General features: G+C 43.3%; 1 protein-coding gene across 1 annotated transcript; it reads left to right on the top strand.

Annotated features, from left to right (window-relative positions):
* Window positions 1-1,760: 1,760 nt before the first annotated feature.
* On the top strand, window positions 1,761-19,892 carry LOC104554884 (MARVEL domain-containing protein 3-like). The gene is made up of 2 exons (XM_061995508.1): window positions 1,761-1,879; window positions 18,947-19,892. Exons 1-2 carry the CDS (start codon window positions 1,873-1,875, stop codon window positions 19,651-19,653), a joined length of 714 nt encoding a protein of 237 aa, XP_061851492.1. The 5' UTR covers window positions 1,761-1,872; the 3' UTR covers window positions 19,654-19,892.
* The last annotated feature ends 1,774 nt before the right edge of the window (window positions 19,893-21,666 follow it).

Raw genomic sequence — 21,666 nt, 5'->3', positions numbered from 1 at the left:
GTAAATTGAGTTTGTTTGGAAAGCAAACTCAATTGGTTTATTATGTGATCAAGCAAGCATTAGGGCTGGTGAAAGACAAAGAGAAGACAAGCTGTACAGCTGAAGACAGGAACAGCAGAAGAGGTCTAGGTGAGGTGAGAATGGTAAACAGCAAAAGAAGCTGTTAACACAGCTCAACTGGAGCAAGGAACCACAGCCTTACTATGGTCCAGCAATTTACAGAACATATGTCTTCAGAATTCAGTTCCTGTCTCTCATTTCAAGACATTCAACACCTTCATGTTACTTAAAGGGAATTTGGGATTTAGCCCTAGCATACTGTACCAAGAGTTACACAGCTGAAGCCGTAATTCAAGAGGCACTGGCACCCCAAGCATGCACATTTACCTGGGAAGGAAAGGGAATTTCTGGTCCCAGCTCTTGTGCAGGGTAGCACCATAGCCTAGGGAAGCTTTCCAAGGCTCAAGATTAGCTGGGCTTGGTGCCACGTTAACACCACTGCCCTGCTTCTCAGGCGTGGGTTGTTTTTGTGTACAGGACTGCAGAATGAACAAGTCATCTGTTGCAATGCTTCATGGGCCTGTTGCAAGCTCTCCACATAAATAGAGATATTCCTAACAGAAAGCATTCTGAAGGGACGTCCCTCCTCCCGGGTAGCAAAGGGCATGAGTTTCCCTAGCACTGAGGCTTGGGAGAATCACGGTGATTCACATGAGGCAAAGGAGGTCCTGGCTGGTTGCAGTGGCTCTGAGGTGACTGGACCTACACCAGAAACCATCTCAAAGGAAAGGTATGGAGGTGCTTCTTGCTCAATGACTTCTGCCTGGAGCAGAGGAGATGAGCCCAGAGGAAGGCACTGTCTATTTCTTTGTTGATTGCAAACAAATAAAAATTAATTTCTTTCTTCAGTGATACCCTGAGTAGACAGAAGGGAAGTCATTAAGTGAGTCCTCAGCTTGATCAGTCAAAATTAAGTCAACCACAGGCACTTGTACAGAAATATTGAAGGGTGAAGGCAAATGAGAACAAAGATAACTTAGGGGCATAAACTCTGTGTTTCCAGATTTTACAGGTTTGGGCTTAAGTGTACTGCACTTGAAAGTGAAAAGACACTTTCAGGAAATAACATCTCTATAATATTTAATACCAAATTATCAAGGATGTATCTCATCACAAACTTATTTTCAGTGCAGCCCAGCTTTGCCCGTACCTGACGTTCATCCAAATCCCAGACGATGTTTGATACTGAGTGTGTTTACACTGATGGGTGCTCTTGTCTCAGAAGCTACAAGGACAAAGGTCACAGCCTGTACATTCAGGTTTGCTCTGCTGCCAGTAGCAGTTGTAGTCACACTCATGGAATGCACCAGTCTTTGCTGGGTTTAATGATACTTCATGTAAGAGACAACATTAGAGAAGCCAAGATTCATGCCTTCTACTTGCAGCAAAGGTAGGAGAGTCAGAGTAGACCTCGTAAACAAGCTAAGCTCAAAAAATGTTGAGTATAGAACCATTACAATTACTCAATGAATAGGAAAATGTAAAGAAAAACTTTCTTCTGCAATGAAGTTACTTTACTTATAGTTTAAACAGGTTTACTTCCTTCACTTCTTAAGGAAGCTTGTACTAAGTCTTGAATCAGAGTGAAGTGAATGTGAGGGCTGGTCAATGAGTAACTTTCAGTAGAGCTGTAAAATGAACCGGTTTTATTTCTCTGCCCCAGGAAGTTAATTTAGAAAGAAAGAATACATGTAGGAAACAAGATGTCTCATGCTGGGAAACGATATCAAGATAAGCAATACAGGCATCAAGAGAACCATGGATCTCACAGATATGATGAAGACAGAAGAGTGAGAAAACCATACCCCTACAATGCAAGGTATGTCTTTATCACCTTAAAGAAACATATCACAGCAGGTCTGTAATGTCTGTCATCTTTGTTTGCTTTTAAATACCTTCATATTACAATAGTAAAGTAAGTAATTACTCAGCCTTGAAAACACGATGCATGAGCATGCCACATTTGAAATCAGGGAGCTATTTTACACTTACAATCTTTTTACACTTAACCTTTTTCTTTGTATTGAGCTGGAGAGGGGGCAGAAAGATGGGCTGCATGCCAGAGGCAGAGATGTGAATTTTATGGGGTTATATCCGGACCAAGTTGGGTCATAGGTAGGTGAAGTGTGGCTATGTGTCTTAGTATAGTTCCTGAAAAGGCTGGTCAGCAGGTGACAGCAAGCCATGACTTGACAAATATGCATTGTTTAAATGAGAATGTTACATGGTAAAGACCAGCACAGAGACTCACCGAACTCTCAGGTTGCTTTAGTTCAGCTTCGAACAAGTTCATATTAATCTAAACCCAAATTAATTTCAGTAGTTGCAGTCTCGTGTAGCTGATAGTTAATCTGCCCCTATCAGCACAGTAGGCACATCAACTAATAGGTTTAGAGTGACAAACTTTTAGGATATTATACCTCCAGCCTGGCCAGCTTACAGCATGTTAGATGTGAGCTTAGGCTGTCGTCCTTTAAGGGCATGTCAGTGACTGCATTGTGGGAGGGAGTTTTGTAGCACTAAGCACCACTGTCAAATGTGGCAGTTGTGTTCATCACTCCTGTTTAATGTCTGTGGGCATGATTGTAGGGTAATTTCAGAATGGAAGCAAAGAAGTAGAGAGGATAAATATAATTACAATTATTGAAAAGGTGAAATACTGAAGTACTCCCTGACAATATGCATTTTAGCAATAAAAACGGGATATTGAAAGCAGCAGTGAGGAGCACTGTGTGGACTAGAAGGATGACTTATGGCTAAGTATAAAACATTTGGATGGTGGTAATTCTATTGTTTTATGAAAATAGCTGGGCTTGCTTTGTTTTATGAAAAGAGCTGAGGCTTTTTGGGAACAGGGGAGGAGGCTGCAGTGTAGCCCCTATAAGAAGTACTCGAAACACCCTCCGGCTCTGAGACAGACCCACCTCTGGCCCAGCAGGGCCAATCTGGTGCCTCTGCCATCATTATTTAAGGAGGGAAATCCCCTGGAGGGGAGGAGTGGGACAAGATGGAGGCAGCCATGTGGACTCCGCAGTCAGACAGGGAGGCAGGGAGGAGGTGTGCTGGGCCAGAGACCCCATGCAGCCTACAGTGAGATGGCAGCTGTGCCCTGCACCCATGGAGGGCACTGGTGAGACTGACACCCACCCACCCAGCAGAGGGGCCCCAGAGAGGCTGGAGCCGTGTTGAGAGGCAGCCATGGCGCTGGACGGAACAAGCTGGGAGTCTGCCGGGGAGAGAGCCACACTGGAGGTGGTGAGGAGCGGCAGCTTCAGGATGGACCCACGGCTGAGAGATTCTTGAGGGGCTGTCTAATGTGAGAGGGACCCTGTGCTGGGAAATGCAAAGAGTCCTCCTGTCCTGAGGGTAAAGGAGCGGCAGGAGCTATTGGAACAGGACTGACCAAAATCTCCATTCCTGTCTCCTGTGCTGCTGAGGGGGAGGAGGTAGAGATACTGGGATCAGGTGTCTGAGCCTGGCAAGAAGGGAGGGGTGGGGGGAAGGCGGTCTGAAAGGGCTGGTCGTGCTCTTCATCGTCATCTCCCTTTCTGTTTGTTCTGCTTTTGATTGGTGGCCGACTAAAATAATTTTGCGTTCTTCCCCATATCGAGCAGTCCTGCCTGTTTGGCCTGGGGCCGGAACCGGTGAGCGAGCCCTCCCTGTCCTCAGGGATCAACATGAGTCCCTCCATACCTTTTCTTTTCCCCTCCTGCCGTGGGTGGTGGTTGGGAAAAGTGAGCAAGCAGCTGCATGGTCCTTGTGCCCGGCTGGGCCTAAACCCACGACAGTAGCATGTACTAGAAGTGAGTGCAGCAAATGTCAGAAATGTATTAATTGCACTGTGGAGAGAGAAAAAAAAAAGTGGGGGGTTGGGTTTTTTCATATATAGCGTAATATAGGCAATGTTTGAAAGGATAGCTATAAATTAAGCCGCCCCTTCTTAACAAAGTGCTTCTCTGGACTTGTTGGTTTTACTGTTAGTTTCAATGACTGGATGCATAAACTGAAAATTGGTGGATGGACTGGATGAGTTCCTGTGACCTACTCTAGGTGGTCCTGCTCTGTTAGGGGGATTGGGCTAGATGATGTCTCAAGGTCTCTTCCAGCTCTTGAGATTCTGTGACCATAAAGACTAACAGACTGGTTCTGCATTGCTGAGGTTTAGGGGAAGAGAAGCTGCAGCTACAGATCAGTAATTGCCATGGAGATAATTCTTAGACTCCAGCTGAGAATATGGGGAGCATTAGCCCTCCTGACAGCTAACCAAAAAACTTTTCCATCAGTTGTTTTGATGGAGTTTTGCTTAACCTAACAATATTTCCCCTGCTCAGCCCACATGACAAAACCAGCTGCTTTTGTAAGCAAATTTCAGTAATTTGGTGAAGACTTAGCTGATTTACCAAAAGAACTCCAGATACTCTAATGAGCTAGAGTTTTCATTCCTGATGAGCAAGACTTTCTAGCCAGAGTATTTCTCTTTCCAAACATATGTCTGTCTGAAGCTCCTACAGCAAGCTTCCTCTCACTGGTGAGAAGAAAGAGTTGCATTACCCAGAACTGGAAGTCCTGAAGGAAAACAGGAGCAAAGGTGGCCAGAATCAGCCATTGTGAGAAAAAAAAGAATCTAAAAGAAAGGATTATTTTTTTGCCTAATTGTACTCTGTTGTTGAACATTAGGGGCTTTTTGTTTGGGTTTTTTTGTTTTGTTTTCTGGCAAGTGGCGGGATACAATAGAAGCAGCTGCATCAGAAGTACCAAAGGGATTGCTTTCAAGCTAACTGGAAGTCTTATAAATCACACAGCTTATTTAATTTATGTGATACAGCTGTGCAGGATGCTTTGGTGGTTGCACAAGACATAGGACAAAGGTCAGAAAAATCAGAAATGTTTCAGCTAAATAGAGCTGTTGGCAACTACATACAGACATGTTAGCAGTGGTCTTGTTATTGAATGTCTTAATTAAAATGTAAAAACTACAAAGAGCATGATTTAATGTCGATGAATGAGATAATATTCCAAAGTTGAATCTGGAAATGGATGAAGACAAATCCTAGTGAAGTGCAGTGATAGTAGGAAACAAAACTACAATTGGAAATGCTGATCTGTGGATAAGAAACTCAAGATAAAAACTGAACAGGAGGCTTTTAAAAACAATAATGCTGAATGCGACTTAAAATATCCTTTAATAATAAAATCATCCAGCTGTACTTTAAAAAAGGCAAGCTCCAATTCTCCTTCAAATGAGGGAAAACGTTTACATTAGAACAGACACTTACAAAACAATTTACAGACAATGTTTCTTTTAACCTGAGTGTTACCTTGGTTTTAAAAGGACAAATTGCACTTTTCCCATAGAATAATCTAAATCTCACCAACCTTAAATATCATCAGGCTTTACATACCGAGCCCTCTGTCATTGCAGCAAAGTGGACAATTCCATTTTGAAGTATACAAATGAAGAGTCTAATTGGAGAAGCAAGAAATTGATGGGTTTGGGGTCCATTTTTAGATTCTCCTTCAAATATCATCAAAGACCTGAAAAAATATTAAATATTTAAACAGGCATATTTTTTCCACTTTAAAATCTTTATTTATCCCTTCTTATTAGCTTTCATTCTTTTAAAAGGCATCTTTGTGAGACATGGTAATTAGAAGTACAAACTTGACAAAACACCAGTGAAACAGTTGTGCTACACATTTCTTATGTGAAAATATTTCTAATTGTTATTCTCTGGGCTGCTATGGGCTAGCTAAAAATATTTGTTTTGCATAAAAAGGCTGTTACTTGTTTAGGAACAGGAATTCTCCATGCTCTCCTCCTTGTAAGTAACCTAAACAATTCAGCCAGCCTACTCAGTGAGTATGGAGTTTTCTGAAGTAAGGATAGCTGCACTTGATTGTTCTTATGAATATGGATTTATGCAAGAATTTGGGATATTTGCTTTTGAAACGTGTCAGCAAAAAAAGATCAGATACCTCTGAAGCAGGCTACCTCCTTTCGCTAACAGGAGCTTCTGCCACTTTCTCACGGTTTAATGTTCAGGAGAGACCATGATCTCATTAATATACAGGGTAGATTATATCCATTAATATCCATTGTAGATCAAGAGAAGACATCCGAGGTGGCCAGCACTCGAAAGCTTCTACTGTTTACTCAGAACCTTACTCTAAAACCTCAGGAGCAGCACGGGAATATTTTGGCCCACCATCAGAGAGTTATCCTCCCAAGGAAACATTCTCAATGAAGTGTTCAAAGGTATGCACTACAAGAGGTATGTGAGATTCTTACTGCTTGTCATCCACCCCTCTCCTTCCAAAGATTTATTCTGATTTGGGTTTCAGTGTTTAGAAGCACAATGAAGTAAGGCTAGACCAGTGTTTAAAAAAACAAACAAGTCAGGAGAGGTAAAGTTCATGAATAGAATAACTGTGGGTAACTAGCACGTTTTAGGCATCTAAAGGCAAGATTTTTAGAGCTGTTTAGATACTTGAAAATGCATCTCCAGAGTATGCATCCAGAACTTCAGAGTGAGTCGTGTACATAATCACTCAGGTTGTGCAGCAGCAGTTAACCATTGGGATTTAGGAATAAAATAGGTATTTTCACATCCAGGCAATTTAAAGATGTCTGTTGAAGTTTTGATACCAGTTTATTTCTGACACATTCTTCTCCGACTTTTCCTCAACTCTGGATTTAAACTAGTCATCACTGATACATTGTAATATAGCAACACTGCAGGAGCTAAAACTGGTTTATGGACATGAAACCAATAAAACAGCTCTTGAGAAATAACTTGTTTTTTTCATAGCTGGAAGAGGACTACAAGCAGCAGAGAAATGAGCATTAACATGGGAGGAAGTCAGCCTTAACACTTAGTAAACTCATTCCTGTAAACTGAATAGAAAAACTTGCTGAAGTATCCATTACTCCTTGAAAAATTTCCCTCTTGCAGGACAGGGGTATTCTCACCTTCTTTGTAGGGAAGGCCACTGCAGCCCGAGTGCTGTGGTGCAAAGCCTTTGGCTGATGTTTATAAGCAGCCTTTCATTGTCCTCCAGTAGAGACACAAATGAATAATTTTAAGAAGTGAGTTGAACTCTCTTATGAACATGCTCTGTGTGTTTCTGTGCAGTTTGTTTTTCATCTGGAGGAGATTTAACTCCCAACAGTTGGTAGGGCATATTTAACAGCACTGATATTGTATCCGCAAGAACTCTATCAGCAGTTTCTTCTTCAACAATACTAAATTACTTTAACTTTCCTGAGAAGCTCTAGAAAACTCCATGCCTTACTTTATCACAGCTTTAGAAAAACGAAGTGGCAAGTTATTTTTAGTTTTCAGTTTCACTGATTGTTGAGACTTACAGATAGCTTAATGTGACTTGTTGAGGGGTATTTTTTTCCCCCTACATTTGCTTCTCATTATTTCAGTACATTTAACACATTAACATTTTCAAAATGTCCTAATTTTGGATGTGTTGATAAAGATGATTTCACTCCCATCCCTCCCTCAGGTATTGCTCAGTTTTATTCCAAAAATTTCATGTCTGAGCTTGCAGTGGAGGAGGGAAAATAGACAGTGTAGGAAATAAAACCGCTAATAAAGGAGTTCATTTCAAAAAATGAAAAGATGTTGGAGGTTGATAAGATTATGAGAATCCACTGTTTAATGTTTGACAGTACCAGAATTTTGCAGAATTGTTTTGCTGAATCTATATTCCCTGCAGTCTTGGTAAATGTTACAAATGAAAAGCTACGTGAATTGTTTACTAAGAAGTCAATACATGAGAACTACAACTACTCGCAGGATGAAAAGTTCCTGCAAATACTACTTAACTATCTTTTTCTTTTGCCAATGATTTATCAGCACTCTGGTGAAATTTTCCCTTCCCAATCACCATCATTCTAAAATAAACAGCATCAAACAAGGCTGGGAAATCAAGTGATGTACTACAGTCTTCCAAAGCAACAGCTGAAATGTGAACCTCAGTTTCTGACTATGCATCACTCTACTCTCTTTTCGCAATGGGTGGTTTATTGGGGGTTTTTTTTCTGTTGCCCAGCAAACACACTTATACTCTTTGTACATGTTGGCAAAGGAGAGAGGAATTCTAAACAACCAGAAGTCTGAGAAGTAGTTGCTCCACCTAGGTTCTGCCCTCTTCATCTGTGCTTTTCAACAACAATATCTGGACAGACTGCAGCTGAATTTCAGACATAGGCAGTTATTTTCACAGGGATCCTTTGAACACCGGAGCTGCAGGCAGCAGAAAAAAAGGATACTATCTTCCTATCTTTGTTGTTCACACCTTCCCTCTCTAATCTTTGTCCCACTTTCTCCCTACAACTGCACTAAGAAAATAAATCCAACACAAATATAATATAAAACCAAGTGATATGGACCCCTTTTGCCAGTAGGAATGTATAGTGGTTCAAGCCCAGCTGGTAAGGGAGCACTGCACAGCCGCTCACTCCCCCTCCCCACACGCCTTGTGGGATGTGGAAAGGAATCAGAAAAGTAAATAAAAAATCATGGGTTAAGAGAAGAACAAGTATAATAACTAAACTAAACCAAAATATAGTAACAGTAAGAAGAAATAAATTATAATAGTAGTCATTAAGAGAAACAAAACCCAAGGAAAAAAAACCCAAGCACTGCCCAATGCAATTGTTCACCAACCCCCCCTGCCTGATGCCCAAGCAGTGATCTGCCCCCTCCTGGCTCATTCCTCCCAGTTTATACATTGGGCATGATGTCCTACAGTCTGTTTCACTCTACAGATAATCTCCCGTTGCACTGCTAACGTGAGCATAACTAGCCTCAGGCAGTACAAACAAGAGATTTCTCTCTTAATTCTACTTGTTCAAAAGCTGGTTGTTTTCCCTGCATTTTCTTTTATCCACTACTAACCTGGGAGAGGATCTGTTACCTCACAGGAGCTTGTATCAGTTAGGAGCACTACCACTTGGATTGCTGTTCCTCAGATAACTGCTGATTCTTTTCAGACAACTTCCTTCTAACAGCCTTTGTACTCTTCCCTACTGTGCCAGCTTTTGGTCTAGTCTCTATTCTATGGGGTTTTTTTTCATAGGGACATCACATTTGTGGATCTGCAGATTACAGATTCAAAAGGTAACAGAAACACAGGAATCTAACATCTTCTCTTTCTGTAATAGTGAAGGAAACTTAAGGAACAGCTTGTAAACTCGTGTCAAGCTGTCTAGGTGCTCTATGTGATTATATGGGAATTGGAAATAAGCTGTTTGTGATAAAGACAAAGATTTCATCAACTAAGGAACTACTGCTTGCAATAACCATTTCTTACAACTTATGCCCAATGGTATCTGCCATTTAAAGCAGCACATGCTGAAAACAACAGGAGTTTTTGGCCTGGGGATACTTAGAGCTGCAACTCCTTCAGAAGTAAACATTCAACTTGCTTTTCACAAGGAAAATTTTTTGTAGTTCTCTCTTTTGTGGAGAAAAACTAGATTAGTAATCATCTTGGCCTTTCAAAGGACCCTCCCTTGCAAGGGACGCCTTCCCCCCTTGGGTCCTTTGAAAATATAACCACGTTTAGTGCTTTTCGTTACCAGAGGTTATGAGAAATGTGTTAAAGGCTGACTGCCACACTGCTCCCTTCACCTTAGAGAGAGCACAGTCTGAGTCCAACCCGAGAGTGAATTGTTGATCTTAAGTCAGGGGTAGATATTTGATCTCCTGACCTTGAAAACTTTTCATTTCCTTTTACTTTTTTATATTGGTGTGAAAGAGGTGGAGCAATGTAATTCCAGGATAACATTTCCTGTAGTTTTACTTAAGCAGTGAAAGTAAACCAAGCTTCTCCAATGGGTGGTCAGTGTGGAAATGACTCAGGAAATGGCAGCACTTTTGCCTTGCATAGAATTGCACTGTGCTGGTCATAGTTTCTGAACTAATGACTTCTTTAAAAGTCTTCAACCCACTTGACATTTAAGGGAGACATCACTAAAAAGGTTAGAAAACAGTTTGTGGGAGAGCAAATATAATTGAATCCCTGTTCTTTGCTGCAGTGAACACAGATTTAAACCATGAATAGTGTCAGATTTCTTAAGCATACTGTAGGCACTTCCAAACAATCATGCCTTTAGCCTATGTTCTAACATCCACAATTGTTAAAAGCTTCAGACCAATTTCCTCTCAGAAAAAGATAGCATTATGGTTTGTAACAACAAGAAAAGCTTCCAATTTCAGGCATAGCCAAGAGGAAATATCAAGCTGAATTTATTTGGGGGAGGAAATAGAATTAAGAAGGAACAATGACTTTCTCCAGGATATATTCATGCACTAACAAGCCAGCATTAATTCAAATATAAACATATATAAGCTTTTGTCTTTACAAAACAAGGTTGGAATTCATTTTTCCTGTAGCTATTCATGCTGGCAAATGCTTACAGACTGGAAAAAAAAGAGAGGAAAAGTCACCCTAAACACAGAGTTCACACGAAGAGATACTTGGTTTGAGTTATGCCATTGTTTATAACCATTATACTGTGTCTCAGTTGTGTGCTGATACTGTTCTTCTTGGAGTCAGATGTGGGAGCAGGAGGGAGAACTTATTTTGCAAAGCCTTTGTATCCCTTCCAGTCCCTGCAGAGAGAAAACCTGGGGGACTAACCTCCTGGGGAGAATAGTGGTCTGCAGGAGGCATTGGCCTGAAGTAAGGGACCTTGTGTAGCTTCAGTTATGCATGTTCAAAAACACTGAAGGGTCGTTAAAAGTGCATAATGTAGATAACTTTGTGGATGAAAACAAGCATTTGACAAATAGGTTCAGTGTGTTATATGTTTTTAGCAGTGGTCAGCAAGATACTTACATAACCAATAGGCCTCCAATAGGATGAGAAACTTGGATTTCATACTGTCTTCCCATTTTTGCCTCTACAGTCTGCCATGTTTACCTCCTTTAAATGGTGCTCACATACTGTTCCTGTGGCAGTAGCTTCAACATATTTATTCTGTAAGAAGGGAACACTGAGGTCCTCTGTAGTCTGATTGTAATTAGATGGCTTCTCCCTCCTATCTGTGACAAAGTATATTTTGAGTACAGTGTAAGTAACAGACTGATCTGCCATCAAGATTTTAATCTTTTAATTGAGAAGACAGAGGATATTAATAGTGGGAATTGGATGGAATTAAAATAATCCCAGTTATTCAAAATGCTTAATTGCACAGTAACAAGATCCAGTGACAGGCCTGCAGGTAACTTTCCTGTTCTGAAGTTTTGCACCAGGAGGTAAGTCCTCTCTGCTGTGAAATACAAACAACCATGAGCAGTGAGCTCTACACAAACGTGCAGGGGAGCTACACTAGTTGCAGATGCCAAACACTACTCTGAGCCAACTGTTGCCCTGCCAACACGGGAGACGTCACTCTGCACACGTCTTCACATCAAATGTGTTTTCATCCACCTTTTGGCATTGTGTTAACATGGATGTGATTGTTTTTAGAGAAGGGAGGACTACAATTGAGAAGACTCACTGAAATTGGCAGGGGAAGATGTTGGCAAAGTTGCTGTCAGACTCTAGTCTGTGCTTCCTTACTGAGAAATCTTAATTTTGTCTGCTCTCTACCAGTATAGGACAGGAGTTGCATCATCTTGTAAGACCACAGTCCCCACATGTGACTCAAATTCTGGGAACCAAGGAAAACTCTTCTCTTTAAAAAGTGCCTCTCAAAGCTAACTGATACAGCTGAGCCACTACAGAACGAAGCTCGCTCTCTCTTCAGCAGGTGATCTCGGCTAACTTAAAGGAGAAAAATACACTCAGTCAGGAATGTTGCTCACCAAGTGTGACAACACACAACTGTTACAGTGAAGGAGAAGCTCAGGTTCAGGGGTGCTTACAACATGACCTACCTTTAGCCAGACTATAATTACTTAAAGAGCAATAACACCCCAATCTTTGTAGTTTCTAAAGGTGGCTCAGTTTCAGTTCAGAGAGGAGCGGCAGCTATGGAAAGTTGGCATAAGGAACAAGGGAGGTTCATTGTTTTCTGATCTCTTCTGAAAAAAAAAAAAGGAAACCCAAGAACCTCCCACAAGTTTGTTTTGACACCAAGGTATTTGTTTACTACTTGAAAGAACTGTGGGTACATTAGGAAGAAAAATGGCCATTTTCTGAAACTCAGAACATGAGATGACCATGCAGAGAGCTCCCAGTGCTACAAATACACATACAGCCTTTTGCAGTCCTTGTGTTTTAACCAGTATTGCCAAATGATTGAATGCCAGACCTTTTGCTTCCCACCCTCTCCAAAATAGTGTAAGATGACTCATACTTGGTTAACAGGAGAGAAATCAAGAACATGTTAGAAGTGATGCTTGAAGGAACTACTGGGAACAAGTAAGCCAAAGCTGTTGTTCCCAGGCGGGGGCTGGCTTGGGTTGTACTGAAGCTTTGTCTTAATGGCAAGTAAACCTTAGTGTCATACAGAGGTGGGAAACAATGGGGATTGAGGCTGCTGCAGTAGTTCTACAAATGAAGCCCACCCTTTCCTGTGAAAATTGGACAGCACTGTTGAGAGGATGGGAGGGTATTAAGCAGAAAGAATAGAGCAGGTGGGACAGTAGTTCTTTAAGGGAAGATGACACACAGAAGAAACAGTACAATACATTTGGATCTGAGCACTCCAGTGGGGAACATAAGGCTTCTCTGAATCATTAAAAACAAGGTTGATCATCCTTTGAGATTTCCTAATGGAGTGATTATCTTGACTAAAGAGGGACAACTTACTTATTAAAAGACAATAATAACGCTTCTTTCTGGAGCACATAAATCATTTGAGTTTCCTAGTTTTTAACTAGTTTTCCATTGATTCCAGTAAGATGTCTCAAATGAGCAGAAATGTGTTGGGCACTTACATGCCATTTAAATTCGGTTGGCTCCAAGTACATGGTTCCCTTGAGTCCTCTGAAAAGCCAAGATTGTGTTGGTGTTACATTGCCTAACTCTTATTTTTTAGGGTTGGGTTGTGGTTTTCTCTGCCTTTGAACATGACTCCATTAGGGAGATGGGAGCATAATTCAGTGAAAGCTAAATCCCATCACTGGCTGGAGAACAGAGAGACCTACAAAAACAATGGTGGGGTGGGGGCTTTGGGGAGGGATTTGTTTGTTGATGACAAAGTTGTGTATTGCCCTGATCCTGCACCAGAGTAGTTGGTTGAATTCTTGTAACTGATTTCAGTAAGAGGTGCGTGGTACTGGTATATGTGAGGATAAGAATAGCATTAGCAAGATGGTTTAGTACTTTGCATCCAGATTTAATATTTTTACTCTGTTACGACTATTGTCTACATTTCCTTTCCTTTGTTCAGTTCTCCTCTGTTTTTCTTCCTCCCCTCTTCTGTCACATTTTTGTCCCCTACTAAAAGCAGAACTCCTCTTTTCCTTTGATGTTTTCTTCTCCTTCCCCCTTATCTATTCCTCCCACCACTGACTCAATTTAGCAGAGAGGTGACCAAAGCTGTGTGTTAAGCTGTGCCTTCACTCTGGGAAATGCCAAACCTGCACTGACAAGAGAAGTTCAAGCATTTGAGATCCTTTTCAGGACTGACTGCTGCTTTTGTAAGTCACTATATAAGGTCAAAATAATTGCCTGAGGGAAAAAAACCCCAGAAAACTACTCAACTGGGACCCCTCCCCCCCAAAAAAGCCCCACCAGCTTTCAGTGAGAAAGACTGGGAGAATGTAGCCTCTTAACTCCTCTTTGCTTCTCCTGGAGCAAGCCCTAAAGAGTTGTGACAGTGTTGCCACTGATCTGAGTGGCTCCTCACTGCTCTGCTGCTGGGGTCATGGTGTCCAAGAGGGGCTGCCAGCTGGGTCTCGCTGCAGGGGAAGCAAAGGGAGAAAGGACAGCCAGTGTGGAGACTGGCAAACATGAATCTTACAAAGGATAAGAGGGAAGAGAGGTACCAAAAGAGTCCAAAGAAAGAGTCCATGTGCAGTCAACAGAGGAAAAAAGTGACTACTGTGCCAAGACACAGTAGAGGGAGATGCTTTTAGGCAGGGGAGTTCAGCTGATACAGAACTGAGTCACCTACAGTTTGATGTTGACAGCTGCAGAAACGTGGAGACAAACATGAATTGACCATTTTCCTCTCTGTACATATGGGCGCTGTGATCCTGGCAGCTGAGCTCTTGGGCCATCCTGCCACAGCACCTGGATGAAAGAGCCTCCTCGCACTATCCAATGCACGAGGCTTGAGTTTTGTTGCTTGGGTACCACACAGTCAGAACGTGCAGGTCTGACATCTCACATCCTGAAAAAGAGAGTTTCTGGTCTTTCTCTTGGTCCTGGCTGTGTTATTTCCCCTGTCAAGCTTACGGCAGCACACTCGCTGGTCAGATATGCTGTGAGTCACTCCACGTTGCTAAAGATGCAGGAAAAAACAGCAGCACACAAGAAGAGCTGAATCGTTTCCTGCAATTTTCATTTTGTAAAACAGCTCTTGGAAGGGCCTAGTGCTGGGCAGGGGAGAAAAGTGGTGACTACCCAGCCAAGAGTAGGAGCTGTTAGAGTGAGGTCAGCTGTCTCTGTACCTTTAACAGCCTGCCTGGCTGCTTCACTGCATGACAGAACCCCGGAGCACTGGGTGAATGCCACAGCAACAGCCCAGCATGTTCCTGGTATAGAAGGGGGAAAAAAAAGTGAGTAGTAGCTTAACAGTATAAACTGAAAGGATGCTGTTATAACAGGAAGTCTACTCACAGCAAAACAAAAAAGAGTGAATTCAAACAAAAGTCAACGAGTGTGATACACTGGAGTTATGATCCATTGTAGATTTAGATTTCAAGCAATGATAGGACATGGGGCAATGGGTACAAGCTGGAACATAAGAGGTTCCAAAGAAATAACAAGGAAGAGTTTCTTCACTGTGAGGGTGAGGGAGCACTGGAATGGGCTGCCCAGATGGGTTGTGTCCTCTGGAGACATTCAAACCCAGCTGGATGAGTTCCTGTGTGGTCCTGCTCTGGCAGGGGGGTTGGACTAGATGATGTCTCGAGGTCCCTTCCAACCCTTGAGATCCTGTGATTCTGTGAACGAAACAATTCTCTGGAAAGCTCTGGCAACACCCACCATCTTTTATATTGCAGCCATTCTCCTCATCCTCAGTGCTAAAGGTCAGTGCAGGAAAAAAATCATAGGAAAGGAAACATAAATCCTGGAGCCCAGACTTGAGTCTCATTACTTGCTCAGTATGGAGAGGGTTAGTTCCCAAAACCAACCGTTTACTGTGCTCATTTTAATACAAATCAGTAACATTTCAGATAGATCCCAAGACTTTGAACTTGAGAAAGGAGAAAAAAAATAATTAAACCAGTAGAGTTCAGAGGTTTTCTGACCTCCTGTCATTTTACACTCAATCTTGCAGTGCATTCATTGTTGCATGGGATCAGGGGATAGTTGTAGAGAGAAGCAGCTTCCCTGTAGGAAGATCTTTTGGCAATCTAGTTTCTGCAGCTCTGACTCTAAGATGATGTAGCTCTCCAGCCTGGGAAAGCAGGAATGGCAGCACAGATTCAGGATGGTGGCTTTGAACCCAGCCACTTCTCTCAGCACCACGCTGCTTGGCTATGTGTGTGCTAGCATACTTTGACAGAGCTGACATTCAAAACTTAACTGGCCTTTTATTCCTTATTTCTAAAGCCTATCCTGTTTATGCTAATACAGCAGGACTGGGTATCAGCTTGTAATTATCAATAGATCAAAGTGACATGAGGCTTTTGGGTTGCCCAGGTCAAGATCTGAACGTACTGTAGAGCTTAATATTTCCATCAAAGCCTTGCTGATTGTACAAGGCTTTAGGGATTTCCACTAATTGTCTGCTGCTATCACAGCCCCCGCTGGCTGTCATCGTAGATGTGTCATTCACAGCTTCATTCTACATCCTGCTTATCGTTGTAAGGATTTTCTTTAGTACAGGAGGCTTTGTTATTGCACTTGGGCTTGTTTTATAAAGCTAATCCATGTGATGCAAATAATTGGTGGAGTAACTGCTAATGAACCTCTCTCCGTTGTTTAATTATTCTAATTGTACAGCAGGCTTGTATGGAAACTGCACAGGTACGTACAAAACCTGTCCAACCTGAATGCCCTGTCTATAGAAATTCTTCCAGCATGCCATTAAAGCATCTACTGCTGCAGTTAAAAATACAGCAGACCTACATCGATCATATTTGTCATCCCCTGAGCAGAGATGTGTTCTGCCAGGCCTGCTGTGCTACCAGCAATCAGCTCAGTGAACTTAAGGGGTTGCATACAGAATTTGTGTCAATGCACAGGAGGTTTTGGAGCAGCATCGTCGAGGATCAGGGTCAGTTATAAACGTGAGGAGGTTAGCAGCAGGTGCTGAGTGCTTTGACAGCAGAAAATTGCCTTTTCTAAAGCTCAGCAAAGCGATGTACAGGAAAAGTTTGATGCTCGGTGGGTCAGAGTACCTCACCAGTCATAGACAAAAAGGAAATTCTGAAGACAGGAGTGGAAGAAAGCTGACTGGTCACAGATTCCCAAGTTCACAAACATATTTAAAATGTATGTTTCCCTTAATCAAATGGTCTTTCCGCCTTCTAGACTTATAAGAACTTTTTCCTGATGGAGCATCTACCAAATCAGCCCTGAAATAGGGAAGTGGCCTTCTGCATCCAAACAAGACTCCTTGGATTTGGAAGGCACACTGCACAGCTCAACTGAGCAGGCAGAAAACATCTGATCCAGTTCCAATGAATGTCCTGTACAGCTATTACTCTTTCAAAATATTTTGAACAGTCCTGGTGAAGTGATGACTCTGTACCCTTTAATAACTTTGAGTCTTTGGTTACATTGTTTGAATTTGGTACAAGGAGGTCCAAATCCTGTCTTGTGGACCGAGATTTAAATGGCTCTTTACATTTAGCTTCACAAATATTTCCTTTGAAACATCTGAAGGCCCTTGAACAGATTTGGTAACCGCCACGGTTATTGCCCTGCTTTGCAGGAACGGCTGTGTGGAAGAGTTAAGCAAAAGGCATGTTGTCATGCAAAAATCAACACCACTTCTGAGAAACACAGACATAGAACTGCTCACCAAGGTTCTCCTCAACAAGTGCGCTTCGTCTTCTCTGCCTGCTCTACCTAATTCTTGTTGGGATATGAAATCTGCATGTGTATATGTAGATATGTAATCCATATGTGTATATGTAATCTGTACCTGTGTATGTATAGATACACACACACACAGGTGTACACACACAAACTGAACATGCTGAGTCTCACAGATTCTCTTTCCAGGTATAACCACCTTTATCACTGCTCCCCTTTGTGCTTCTGGGATGGTTTGCAAGACCATGGTGTGAACGGGCTCAGGATGTTATCTACAGCTGCATGACAGGGAGGGTACAGGGCAAAGAGGGAGGTTGTGAAGTGGCCAAAGGCCCTTATCAGACCATTGCAAGCATCTCCTGGCAAAGAGCAAGCGACAGCAAGAAGGTGCTCATGGCCTCAGCCCCCTGTGGAGGCAGAATGGGAATATCCTGTAATCCTTTATGGCAGCTGTCGCTGCCTTTCTTTAATTAGAAGCATCTGGCAACACAAGAGAGGCATTTGCCTCACTCCCTTGTGTGCTGCTTCAGCCTTCTCTTTTCAAGCCCATGCAGCTTTGACAGCAACTGAGCCATTGCTCAAGAGGAAAATGCCACTCTGATCAACGTTAGCAGCATAAAAGGAGAGTCTGTATGGAAACCTTGCCCCACTTTAAACACAAATGCAGGACTGCTGTGTCGAGCATCTTGTGTTCTTGGCTGTCAGACTGCGGTGGCATAATAAGAGTTGCAATTCCGTAATTAACCTCAGAACTTGAGGAGCAAAATCCGTGAGACTCTGAGGGTTTTCATTTCCCAAAGAGGCAACTCCAGCTTCGCTACGCCTCAACATCCGTCATGTTTACTAATCTTAGTCTGACCCCTAGTGAGCTGTCACAGAATAATCAGCTTTCTCTAACAGATGCTGCACCTTCCTGACAGGCAACTACCACAAAAAAAGAAGTCATTTATCAGTGGGGTTTTTTTTTCTTTTAAAAACCCTTCGTTACCTGTATCAGTAGCATAACATTAGAAAAAGAATAGTCTGCTCAGAAATGACAAAGCTTTCTACTGAAAGTGGGGTTGTGAAATAGAATACCTAACCTGGGATCAAATTGTCTTCACTTACCTCTGCACAGAAGGAGGGATTTCCTTCCTTCCCCTCCTTTTTTTGTTGTTTTTGTGCAAGCAGGAACTGCTTCTTCAGACCTATGAAGACACTCCTTCCTCTGAAGGAGATGAAGCAGAAATTGCGTCTGGTTGGATAATAAGTTTAAATAACAAACACTTAGAAAAACAACAACAAAAAAGGGTGTAAGTTAAAGCAGTAAACACATTTTAAAGGACCTAAATGACCTGCCCGTTTTTTAAAGCCATTAGAAGCTTCTAGGTTTCTGTCAGTTTTAACCTCAGCATTTTATTCGTGCTGGATATTTCTTGCTCGGGGTGTTTATGCCAAGTAGTTAGAGGCCAGAACGCAATCACTGCGCCCTTGCCTTGGCAATAACACAGGCACAGTAAAATTTTTATGGATTTCTATCCCTGCATGAAGATCCATTTATCAAGCACACTGACAAATTAAAAAGAGCAATTTGCCCAACCTCTGAAATGTACCCACAAGAGCTCTTTTTCCCCCTTCTTTTTCTTAAAGCAGCAGCGTCTGTTCCTGTAGCAGAGAACTATCTCAGTGTTAGTGCTCTCTGCGGTTTTGGCGTACTTCTGTGGCCTCCAGTTTGCACAAGATGTGATTTTGACACCTATTGTCATCTTTCTGCTCCTTGCAGGTGTTTTGAAGTTTGTGGAAATCACAGTTAACCTGCTGGTGCTGATCTGCGTGGGCGCTGCCCAGGCTTCTGTCGCAGGCTTCACCTCCCTCGGCGGCTTGGCCACCGGATCCTTTGGCCTGAATTCAGCCTACAGCCCCTTCGAGGGCACGGAGCTGAAGGAGGTGAGGGAGCTGGACATGCAGTTCACTCAGATGAGAGCCCCTTGCGTGTACGGCGGAGTCGCCTTCAGCTTAACCGCAGCCGTACTTACCCTCTTCTTCCTCGTCGTGGGGGCGAAGCCCATCCAGCGGCTCAGGGTGAGGCTGCTGGTGGGTGAGTGCGTCTTCAACGTGCTGGCAGGCGCTGCCTACGTGGCGGCCATTGGCCTGTACCTGCACTTTGTCAGGCAGGTGAACGCCACGGAGGTGTGCGCACGGCGGGAGCGGCTGTACGCACGCCGCGGCTACACCTCCATGAGCTGCACCGTGCAGGGCGGCGATGCTGCCGTCGGCCTCTTCGGGGTGGCCGCTGCCTGCTTGTACTTCGGCAGCTTCGTGGTCTGCATCCTCGCCATCCGGACCGTCCGGGCCTTCCGGCGCCAGGCGGCTGAGCCTCAGCGCAGCCCCAAAAGCAGCGTTGGAGACAGGAGCGGCAGAAACCACCCTGCTATCCCCAGGAACTCTGAAAGCTCCCACAATGTCCAGGCTCTCGCCACCTTAGTGTGAAGTTGGCTCTGGGACCGTGACAGAGAGCTGGAGCTTCAGCAAGGGATGGACTCTGGGCATCACATGCTAAACAGATGAACTCTCCACAAGGTTTTGTCCTGCAAGGTGCTGAAGTGTGCACTCAGTCACTAACTGCAACAACACAGCTATAACATGATGTAATAAAATCAACGTGGAGGAGATGTTTTGACAAGGGTTTTTGGAGCTGGACTCCTGCATTTAAAACGTATGTGACTGTAGTGTTTGCAGCCTGCACAGAGCAAATCCAAACAGCAACAGGCTGTTAGCAGGCTGCACCCACAGTGCTGCCAAACTTGTTCCAACAACTACTTCTTTCATCTCTCGTAACATAGGGAATTGAATATGCAGTGAGGATGGGCAGCAGATCCCCTGCCTGGCCATGCGTCCTACTGCCTTACACTGCTCACAAAGCAGAGGACACTTGAGTGCTTTTCCAAATCACAGCTGAAACTCCACAGGGCTAGTGAAGTTCTTTATCTTTGAGTCACAGGGGTTGATACGTGCCCATCGTGCCCCCTGAGGAGTACTGTTGGGAGGAACTGGAGCGTTTATCATTTCCCCATCACTCTGAGCACAGAACAGGCAGCACATTTGGTGAGATGTCAGCCCAGTAAAGATCTCACTTGCTTCTGTAACCACCTAAAGAAGGTTCTGCTTGCTGACTCCACAGCCAGCAGTGGGCAGAGCCTGAGTCAGGGACATGCTGGCTGCTCTGGAGTTCACAGAACGGTAGGGGTTGGAAGGGACCTTTAGAGATCATCCAGTCCAATCCCCCTGCAGAAGCAGGGTCACCTAGATCAGGTCGCATAGGAACATGTCCAAGTGGGTCTTGAAGACCTCCAAGGAAAGAGACTCCACAACCCCTCTGGGCAGCCTGTGCCTGGGCTCCCTCACCTGAACAGTATAATGTTTTTTTCTTATGTTTAAATGGAACTTTTTGTGATCCAGCTTCATCCCATTACCCCTTGTCCTGTTGCTAGATACAACAGAAAAAAGGGATGCCCCAACCTCCTGACACTCACCCTTTAGATATTTGTAAGTATTAATAAGATCCCCCCTCAATCTCCTCTTTTCTAGACTAAACAGCCCCAGTTCCCGCAGCCTTTCCTCATATGAAAGATGTTCCAGTCCCCAACCTACTCTGAACCCTCAAAAAGAAGAATAAAATGGCCACTGCCCCCAGAGATGCTGGGGAATGGATGCAGGTTGCAGGGTGAACTGGAGCTGCCTCTCAGGAGAAAAGCGCCCCTGCAGATGATGGGTTTCTGGCAAAAGGCACTGGAGTGAGTTGAGTTACTCCTTTATCTCAATTACCCACAAGACCTTCAGCCAGCCCCTTTAGATTCAAATCATCCATTTGTACCCGTCTCCTTCACTGCCTGAGCAAAGAAGATTTAGTCAGTCAGAACGCAAAATCTCCAGCTGAGAGCACTAACTGTTCACAAAGGGACTCCCTCCCTGTGGAAGAGCCTTGGAGAAAAACAATCTGTCTTTGACAAAACATATCATCAGGCTCTAATTCAGATGGGGGAACAAAGGGCAAAAGATATTTAGGATGGCTGTATGAAAAACAAACAAAACAAAAGGAAAAAAGAAAGAAAAGGGAAACCCCATCCCCCTGATTCCACATACTACTGAGGAAAGTGCCATGACAGCTTTGCCATGCTGGATTGGGTACCTTTGAGCAGCCATTTCCCTGAATGTCTCCTTTATTCCAATTGGAGTTCACAGCAGTGGCTCAGTCTGGGGAAAATCTTGTCCAGAACAGAGCAAATCAGCATCCAAACCCACAAGTGTTTCAACGTAAAAGGCAAAATTTTGGAGGGTGAGGCCAGAGAGGAGAGAGGATATTTACTCCTCCAAATAGGCTTAACAAAGCATTTAAGTTTACCAAACAATTCAGGTATCTGGCACTGTAAATCTGGTGCTGCTGGAAGATCTGCATGTGTGAGGGCACTGCCCTCCTGCTGCTGCTGACCAGCTCTGAAACAG

Source organism: Colius striatus, chromosome 4 (genome assembly GCF_028858725.1).
Source record: "Colius striatus isolate bColStr4 chromosome 4, bColStr4.1.hap1, whole genome shotgun sequence".
Classification (NCBI taxonomy): domain Eukaryota; kingdom Metazoa; phylum Chordata; class Aves; order Coliiformes; family Coliidae; genus Colius; species Colius striatus.
This window is presented reverse-complemented; position numbering and strand designations above follow the sequence as displayed.